We start from the raw sequence: 10,016 nt of genomic DNA, 5'->3' as shown, positions 1-10,016 counted from the left end.
ATTAGGTGTACTACGGGATCATGTTATGCTTTACAGAAGGGTAAAATGTGACATGTTTAAGTGGTATCAGAGTAATGTTTTGAATGAGTTTTGAACTATGCATTTGAATATTTTTTTTGAAAAGTACAACTACTCAATGTCATTGTTTAGCATTATTAAAATCTACAAAAAAAAAATTAGATGAAAATTTTATTTAAAATATTTTTTTTAATTAATCTAATAATATTATGAACTGCACACTAAAACTTTAATATATACAATTATATATATATATATATATATTGATGGCAAGAAATTTTCATATATAAATTAATTTGCCAATATATATGGAAACAAATTGAAACTTTATAAGTTGTTTAGATTATTCTTTAATAAAATACTTATAATCTAATATACACGTTAGAGCAAAAATTTGAAAAAACAATGAATTTTTCATAGAACTAAAGAGTTCAGTATTAATTATCCAATAGACAAAATAGACCAAATAATCCTAGGCATATAAAATGAAATCACTCACCAACAAATAAGAAAATAGATTCTAGAGCCAAGTAATAAAAGAATAAGAAAACTAAACCCAACAATAAATAAAAAAGAATAATTACCAATAAAAACTCTGATGGGTTTCGACTTTACCCACACCCAAAATTAGTAGCTAAAGCAAGAGTAGAGAGGGGTATTGAAGCGTAATTGCAGACTTACTAAAACTCAAGACGAGGCTGTGAAGGACTTGTGATATGAGAGATGATGGAGGACCGGCATATGTGAGAGAGTGAAGATTTTTTTGTGGAAAGGAGAGACTAAAAATGAGGGATAAGAAACGTTTTCAAATAAAAAGAATAAAGTATAATTGAAATTTTATAAATTATATAAATATAAAATTAAAATGCAAAAATTTCAAACTATTTAAAACTATCAATTTGAAATCATTACTTTATAATTCAAAATCACTGTTCTCCAAGAACAATCTTTAAAAATAAGTAGCATTACCATATCATACAATATAAAACTATGAGAAACTATCATCCAAACAAGGTGTACATGTAAAAGTTACTTCTCGGCTATCATGTTTTTTTTATTTACTTATAGCCAAATCATTTATGTATTAGCAAATTTAGTATAAGTATAAAGGTTGTTTTTTAAAATCTGGTAAGGTAACGTAATGAAAAAGCAAAACATTGAAACCTCTTAAATATGCCAATTTAGTAAATTAAAAAGGGAGAGTTCAGAGATTTTTAAAAGTTTTGAAATTAAAAAACCTTCCTCATAAATAAATTTATTAATTTACAAACCCTTATCTTATCTCCAAAAACTCCCTTCTTATATATTGTTAATTTGATCTACAATTTAAAAACAGATTAACAAAGTGAGAAATATGCAAGACCCACATTGGAAGATTGACTTTATGTTTCTGATGATTCTTTTTTCTTGTCTTTTGACTGATCAGCTTTAACCCTTCATGGCCTCATGTGCTGTAATGCTTCCAATGACCCTACTGTGCACGTAGAAATCTATACACCAAATCTGGTGAAAAACGTCCTTCTCTGCTTTTAATCATGCATGTGAATAAGTAATTTAGTTATATATCTACATAGAACAAACAAAACTACATCGGATTCAATAAAGTCGTATTGTTAAATTGAAAAAGGAAAAAAAAAAAAGAATTATATGAGGTCAAAGGAACAAAGAAAAGAAGAACAAGTTAATCAAATACAAAATCCAGTTAAGAGTTTAAGCATAATTGAATATAAAAGTGGAGGGGGGGTTTTTCTTCACTCACTGCCACCTCTTTGCTACTTTGAAAATATTTCTTTATTTCCATTAATGCTGCGAAGAACACTTAGATCTGGCAGCATCTTTGATTCGACACCTCCTGTGATAAGCGAGATCGATCTCTCTCTCTCTCCTCTTGTCTAAAATTGAGTTCTCTCCAACTCATTCATTCTCATCTTGTTGGGTCACTTTAAGCTTTCTATGTCATCTTGATCTAAATTGGCTAAACCCATTAATCTTTCATTCAGGGTAGTTGGCAAATGATCAAAGCCATGCAAGACCACCCAATTGGAATTCCGGCGCGTTTCATATCTAGCGAGAAGTTAACTGATGATCCTGCCAAGGTAACCAGGTCAGGGCAGAGCGTGTTCATGTCTGTTTATCGTACAAAAATTGTGGATCAGTCCCGTCTGGTCACCATAACATGGTGCAAGAATTTGTTGCTTCATGGCCTATCATTATCAGTAGGAGGCCCTGAAGGAGACAACCAGTACACCTGCAAAGTGGAGCTGAAGCCTTGGTATTTTTGGAGGAAACAAGGCTCCAAGCGCTTTATAGTGGATGGTAAAGCTATGGATATCTTCTGGGACCTCAAGGCTGCAAAATTCAAAGGTGAAACTGAGCCCCACTCTGAGTATTATGTTGCTGTTGTTTGCAACAAAGAAGTTGTACTACTCCTGGGTGATCTAAAGAAAGACGCATATAGGAAAACTGGATGTAGGCCTGCTCTTATTGATCCTATTTTGGTTTCGAGAAAGGAGCATATATTTGGCAAGAAGAAGTTTTCTACGAGAATCAAGTTTAATGAGAAGGGCAGGCTTCATGAGATCTCAATAGAATGCAAGAACAGAAATCCTAGCAATAGCAATTCTGCTAATGGGGTTGAGCCAGAATTGGAGATAAGGATTGATGGGCATTTAGCCATTCATGTGAAGCATCTTCAATGGAAGTTCAGAGGTAATCAGTCCTTTAATCTTAATAAGCTAAGAGTAGAGGTATACTGGGATGTCCATGACTGGTTATTTAGTCCTGGTTTAAGGCATGCTTTATTTATCTTTAAGCCAATATTGCCATCCACATCTCTTTCCTTGCTATCAACATGATCCTCATCCCCACCATTATTGTCCTTGACATCGACGCCACTGTCTTCTCAGACTGGAAGTTCAGGTTCATTAAAGGGACTTAACACCGGTGCGTCATCTGATTTTTGCTTGTTTCTCTATGCTTGGAGAGTTGAATAATAGAAGAAGAAGAAGAAGCAGCAGCAGCAAAGTTATAATCATCACCAACACCACCCAAAAGAATAAGGATGTAAAAGCAAATATGGGGTGTTGATGTTATGGGCCTGCAGATGGAGGTGGTGAGGATACAGACTAGGGTGAGAGAGGGACAGGTGATTGGGATGAGAAAGGAAGTAGGACCCAAGAGAGAGGTTGGGAGTTAGTTACAGCTGGGGTTGAACAAGTGGACATAACTGGACAAGACAGATTGTGTCACATACAGGACCAATAATTTCACATCTCTAGAGATATCCCCACCTGTTTTTTCACAAAATTCTCTTCTTTTTTTCCCCTCCTCTCTTTCTTGATCTGGTCTTGAAATATGAGCAATTTGCCTTTCACATTGTACCTAAATCTATCAATATATGCTTCCTAAATTTTATATACAGGAAAAAATCTTTACATGGTGTTTTCAACAGCTTCCTAATGTCTGTATCCGACAAATTAAACAATGTTGGCTGGCGCATGTGATAATGAGTGAAGGAGAGGATTTTGGGGTGTGGCTGTTGGTGATGGGAATAACTAATATTGCAAGAACATGTTTGTCATGTGTATTGCACATGAACATCAAAATTTATATCATCCTTTTTCACTAATCTTTTCTTTTTTACTTTTCTTTTGGATATTCTTTTTGTGGAAATAATATATATAAGGTTAATTACTTAATTACATCATAAGTAAATTCTTTTTCTGTAATTGGAATATCTTAATTGCCACACTCTCTCTCTCTCTCTCTCTCTCTCTCTCTCTCTCTCTCTTTCTTTGGTGCTGCAATTTAAGCGAAATAAGCTCTCTCCCTTAACTACTGTCAATTTGATGTACAATAATTCCTGTTTATCCTACAATTTCTGAATCTTCTACAACCAATCCAGAGATTTTATTAGAAAATGGACAGAGCGTACATCATAGGATGCCATTTTTAAGTCAAGGGCGTTAGTTTGTACTTAAATATTAAAATTGTTGCAGTAATTGGCTGCGGTGACATTCCAACCAGGAAATTGTAACTTTGCTTTGATTAAAGTAATTAAGCTGCAAAACAACATGATTGCAAAACAAATATGAAGCAGCACATATTGTTTAACCATCTTTATAGATCATTAGAAAGGTGATCTTTACCTGCCACAGGAACACTCTTCTCAAGTGACAGGACTAGATGGAAACAATTCAACCATGTAAGCAAGAGCTAGTCCTGAAAATTACACAATCTAATCCTCTGGTATAAGAACAACAGTTCAGTTTCTTTTCTGGTCTAATTCTTACAATTATTTGACAAGGACAAGATTTTCATCATCAAAAAAAAAATGGCTAAGCATTATATGATATTGATCACTAAACATTATTTGTACCTTTCAACATTATTGTCTGATACAAAAATAATAATAGAATAAGCATAGCAGCCATGACCATTTGACTATGACTTCAGGATAATCTGCTCGGCTATTTCAATAATCCTTCAGGGAAACATCTGCAAATATATACATATATATAATCTCATAAAGAAATTAAGGTTTTTGCCACATCGACATCTACAATGAGCAAAATGATCGGTGCAGACAAATTGTCATCATTTCCCGAAACCAAACCACTTTGCAAGGAAGAACGTATTCTTTCCACGAGAGGCATCAGGAGTTTGTTGCACAGTTGCTGCTGCAAGAATTACAAATAGATGGAGAAAAATATCTAACTACTGAATAGTGAATTTCAAAGTTTGGTAAGGTAAATGCTTCTCTTCTTCAAAAATCAACTGCTACCTGGTTTTGGTGTGTCCCTATTGGTTTTTGCATTTTTCACTTCCGTAGACTTCTCTGAATTATGTACGATGGCTTCGTTGTAATAGACAGAAGTTGACTTCCTATCATCTTCCCTGTTCTCCATATGTGCCATGCTGTCTAGACAACCTTTCGTTCACCAAGAACAGTAAAAAAAGTAAGCAATATTAATTTGTGCGTGACAGAGAAAGCTGCAAAAGCACATGAATGTTTAAATCAGATACAGATGTCGATAATTCAGAGTAGGTAAACAAATCCAATATAGTCTGGATGTTAACTAGACACTACAAAGTCAATCAAATGCCTAAACTTTCTTGAGCACATTCTTCCTTTTTCTTTTTTTTTTCTTTTTTTTTATTTATCAAAAAATAATTCGGAAAGAAGGAATAGGTTAGCAAGGTCAAATCAAACAAACAAATTCACGATAGATATGCTGCCTTCACAAGGCTATTGCAAGCATATCCATTGTAATGCAGACAACTTCAGCTAATTAAACAAAATGAAAAGAGACAAATTACATAGATTACTCCTAATTAATCCCTTAAATTACTCTAATGATTGATTAATCATTCATTTGGTTAGTTTCTCAATCCTTGATAAAATCTAAGTACCACAAAGACCTTAATTTCTAAACTATAGTAATCAAGTGATCATGCATTATCGTCATATGCGAACCTTCGCCAATATCACATTGATAATCCTGTAGGACTGTCACCAAGATATAAGAGAAAGTAAAAGTAGCTTACTCTCAATAGGGGGCTTTCCATAGTTGTATCGCAAAGCCTCAAAGAAGGAATTGTCTCTTTGGTCTTGCATTACTAAATAAAAGGAGAAAAAAGGCAAGAAATACAGATCATGAGACAACAAAAAATTAAGTAATTCGCTGATGGTTTGGAGAAGCAAATGAATTACATTGATTGAAAATGGCATTTTGAGAATTAGGGGCTGAGCCGACTAGTAGCAACTGAACTGCCTCTGCATCTCTTGTCATTGATAATTTAGTAGATGCATTCAAATTTTGTGTATCTAAAAGAATACCTGCAAGCTATACGATAGGGAGCTATTATGAATCTCAACCAAAAAAATCCAGTCCTTTTTCAATTACAGTAGAGTTTTGATATAATTTACCAAAAGTTTTTTGAGCATTGGGGTTTGAAGCAGATCATAGGCATCTTCACAGTAATTATCTGTCAGAATAGTGCACTGAGATCCAACCTGCTGAGAAAATGGTAGGCATTAAGTTAAATACTGATATGGAGTATGTTTAATTTTGTCCATGTTATCTTTTGCAAGTACTGACTTCACTTTCAGTTTTGAGGATATCTTGTCCAACCACAAGGATGGTTAATTTCCCTGCCCCATTTAGACTCTCCAAATCCACCTGAACCAAAATAGCAGTTACAAAGTGGTAATAATCTCTTAAAAATGAAATTTCTGATGATAATTTAAGAAAGTAAACAATTATAATCAAAGACGACAAATGAGAGAGACACAACAGAACAAATTAATTTCAATTTTTCCGTTGCAATTAAGGATTAGTGAAAGTTGGCAACAGTAAGGAAGAAAAGTTTCTGAGATGAGCAAAATTGGCGATGCGTGTATTGAACTTCAAAACATTCGTCCTGCATTCTTCAAACAAAGAAACACAAATGGCATACCAAAAGTAATTTTGAAGTACCTCATCAGCAAAGAGCAATGAGGTAGCCTCAAGGCCAACATGGTGGAAGAGCCAAGCTGCCTGCCTTTGCTTCCACATTCTCCCTCTCCTTAAATTCATCACAGGCAGTGTTATATACCCGTCTTCGTTGCTATCTACTTTATTCTTGATGAACCTATTCTCCAACAACCATGCATAGCATATGGCGGCTACCATTGAACTTGTACCTGCAGGATCCCAAGAAATTGATCTCAAACATTACTAGAACTGGCTAGAAATAAACATAAAAAGTACTAATCAACTTTCAATAATCTTCAGCTTCTTATGTAAAACCGTTTATACATTCTTTTAATTGACATCTTCATATTCAACTTCACTTCAAACGATCAAGCGTTTACTCATTAATTAAATTGTACTTAACTGTTTGAAGGGCCAGAAAGGATAACTTTGGCCTTAGAATCACTTTCCCCATTCAAAATCTTCTCAATCTTGATTCTTTGGTCCTTAAGGAAGCCATTTAGAAGAAGGTCTCGTTCTCCCTCCTCTTCCTTCTGCTTCCCATTTGCATTAGGCTTTGGTGCAATTTTCTCAATGGAGCACGTGGACCTTGCAATCGACCTTCTATGAGCAGACTCTACAAGATTCCTCGGTGGAGACACGGGTTGTTTCTCCGGTTGGGAACATGTTGACGATGATATTGATCTCCGATGAACTGACTCAATGAGGTTCTTTGGCGGAGACAGCATTTGATTATCAGCTAATGGGGCTGGCTTGAAAGTTCTGGGTGAGGGTACTGGTACTCCCTGGGGTGCAGGTACAGGTGTCTCTGTTTGGAAGCGGGACTTGCGGTAGGTTGGCTGCCGGGGCGGCACAGTTAGGGCCACTGGATCAACAGATGGAGATGGAGAGTCGTTGGGTTGGTGGGAGTCGGGATTGGAGGGTTTGAGCATCTCAGAAAACCACTGTTGGACCTGGGATGCAGGGGATGGCTCTGAGGGAGAGCTAGGCATGCTGTCTAATGATTCTGATTTATTACGGCTGTGCTTTGCTGATTTTGTAAGTATTTCTCCACTGAAGCCTTCTGTTGCTCTGTGTCTGTAGAGAAAGGACAAACAATTGGATCATTCTGAATTTCATTTTATTGGAGAATCAAATGTTGCGTAATTCATCACGTACACGTACCTTCTAGCAGACCTGGACAGAGGATCCCTCCTATCAAGTACTGAAGATGATGAAAGCCTGCCAGGAACAGCCGCGAACCTTGGTGATCCAACGAGGCTGGAAGGCGAGTCACAACGCGAAGAAGATGACGCCACCATCCGTCTGGCCTCCTCTAACCACTCTTGGGTTAACTTGCTGCTATTGCTCCTGGTGCTGTCATCGAAATTTTCTTCTTCGTCCTCCAAACAACTCCCAGTCAAGTTATAAGCTTTCTTATCACTGTGCACAGTCCCAAAAAACATGTCATTCATGAAATCTGTCAGGTCCGGTGACTGTTGGGTTTTGCTGGGTCGGCCAGAATCTATTAGCTTCTTTTGCAGAGTGACAGAGCCTCTAGAGGACTCCCTGCTCAATCTCCTGTCCATCATTGTCTCAGGAAGACGCAGAGAGAATGGTGTTTGATGCTGGTCAAGAACACAAGAGGCGATAAATGCACATTAACATTATCTTTTCTGTTGCAAAATCGAAACATTGAGAATATCAGCAATAGGGGAATGTTGGCCGGCATTCGGTGCCGGCGTCTTTTTCCTTGTAAAGTTATTTTGTACAAATCTATAGACGTTGACAGGGACAAGCAATCTAATTCTAAGCAGTTCCTTACTTTGTCTTTTCCAGAATTTATTAGCAAAACAATGAAATTACTACTATTATTGATCATTTAATTTCTTAGAAAGTAGACTCAAGCCACGGACGGTACCTCCTCTTAAAGACACAGCTTTGAGAATACTGGGAAAATTTAATTGCATTTCCAGACCATAATCATTGACTTTGAAATAATGTATTTTAGTTGTTACCAAAAAAAAAATAATGTATTTTAATCGATTTGTGGTGTGTTCTCTCTCATATTCATTGGACCTTACCAAATGTAGTTTTGGAGGAGGAGAATTGTTCCACCGTTGAGGGCAACTCCAAATATGCCAAGAGTAGAATGCCATTTGCAGATTTATTTATTTATTTATTTTTTTGGATACAATAGATTTTGTATCTGATGATTCTTTTTATTTTTATAGAAAAAATTATGAAGTTTTCTTTTTTATTGTGCATCGAATTACTATGTTATATTATAATAAAATTAATAATATAATGAAATGAATGATATTGTGTAATATAATTATTATTTTATTTTTATATTTAATTGTAAAATAAAAATATAAAAATATAATATAATAATAACTGATGGTTGGGATGATAATAGTGAAAATATAATATAATGATGGTTTAGCGTATTACCTAAGATTTTTTTTTTTAAATGCCATTTTACATTAAAAAGTCCATGAGAACCAACATTATAAAATGGGTTTAAAACACCTGTAGAGATGGGGAGGCTCATACTAAGATAACCCAACCCCACCTAGATACCGTAAGAGAATAGGGGAGAACAAGGTTGCCGACCACCGCCCATGGTTGCTATCACCAATATCACTGAGCAGATCTTGTCAACAAAAGCCAACATCATAAGGAGTAACAAATCTCCCATTTGCTCATAACACCTTATCAAAACATCATACCTTTATCTTACTCAAAACAGGGACTTGAAACTCTACTAAACAACAATGAGGGGAGGGGGGAGGGGAGAAGGGGCTGCCGTAGAGCTACAAGCCAACATGATGGCCTTCCCAGCCGTATTGTATAAACAAATCCTGAAGATACAAGGCAGCCAACGCAAATGAACCCTTTCACCGTCCACAGCAACCCATCAAGACTGAAAGATGGTAAAGACTCTTCAACAGGAGCAAACTCTACTATTACTTTCTTGTCCATCACAAATCAATCGAATCCAACACTCTAGGTTTTCAAAGGATCGCATTGAAGATCAAACCTGCATGCAAAAATCAATAAACACCAACAACAAAACCCATTTACAAACTAACTCAGTTAGGGGAGAGCTTTCCCACAACATTAAGCTAGAAACTAAAATCAAAAGCTTTCTCCTGCTCAAAGGCAGGGGAAGCAAAAAGAGATGGACAAAGCTAGGCCAGGGTTTTTAACCAAAGGAGTTCAATGAAAATAAAAATATACGAGAAAAGGGTATGTTTGAAATTAATTATCATAATGGATGAATTATGTTGATATGAAAGAAGAGAGGGCGTAGCGTTTTAAGCTTCAGATACTATTATAATTGACTTCTAAATTTAAAAAATAAAAAAATAATAGCGTACAGTTTTTATTTTAATTTTTTAAATATTTTATTTTATATTTTAAATAAAATATAAATATTATTTTAATAAATAATATCATAATAATTAATATTATATATTATAATATTTTTATTATAAAAATTATTTTTTAATTTAAAATTAAATTAAATAAAAATATTAT

General features: G+C 35.2%; 2 protein-coding genes across 2 annotated transcripts; one reads left to right on the top strand and one right to left on the bottom strand.

Moving 5' to 3' along the window:
* Positions 1-1,702: 1,702 nt before the first annotated feature.
* Positions 1,703-3,454, top strand: LOC110646480 (uncharacterized). Its single transcript, XM_021799925.2, has 2 exons — positions 1,703-2,727; positions 2,925-3,454. The coding sequence occupies exons 1-2, from the start codon at positions 2,031-2,033 to the stop codon at positions 2,954-2,956; spliced, it is 729 nt and encodes a 242-aa protein (XP_021655617.2). The 5' UTR covers positions 1,703-2,030; the 3' UTR covers positions 2,957-3,454.
* Positions 3,455-4,614: 1,160 nt separating this feature from the next.
* On the bottom strand, positions 4,615-8,095 carry LOC110645691 (uncharacterized). The gene is made up of 8 exons (XM_058138935.1): positions 6,898-8,095; positions 6,498-6,703; positions 6,120-6,200; positions 5,948-6,034; positions 5,732-5,864; positions 5,566-5,637; positions 4,802-4,948; positions 4,615-4,697 (listed from the first exon to the last, which is right to left on the bottom strand). The coding sequence occupies exons 1-8, from the start codon at positions 7,484-7,486 to the stop codon at positions 4,615-4,617; spliced, it is 1,398 nt and encodes a 465-aa protein (XP_057994918.1). The 5' UTR covers positions 7,487-8,095.
* Between the last annotated feature and the right edge of the window lie 1,921 nt (positions 8,096-10,016).

The sequence above is a fragment of the Hevea brasiliensis genome, chromosome 17 (assembly GCF_030052815.1).
Source record: "Hevea brasiliensis isolate MT/VB/25A 57/8 chromosome 17, ASM3005281v1, whole genome shotgun sequence".
Classification (NCBI taxonomy): domain Eukaryota; kingdom Viridiplantae; phylum Streptophyta; class Magnoliopsida; order Malpighiales; family Euphorbiaceae; genus Hevea; species Hevea brasiliensis.
This window is presented reverse-complemented; position numbering and strand designations above follow the sequence as displayed.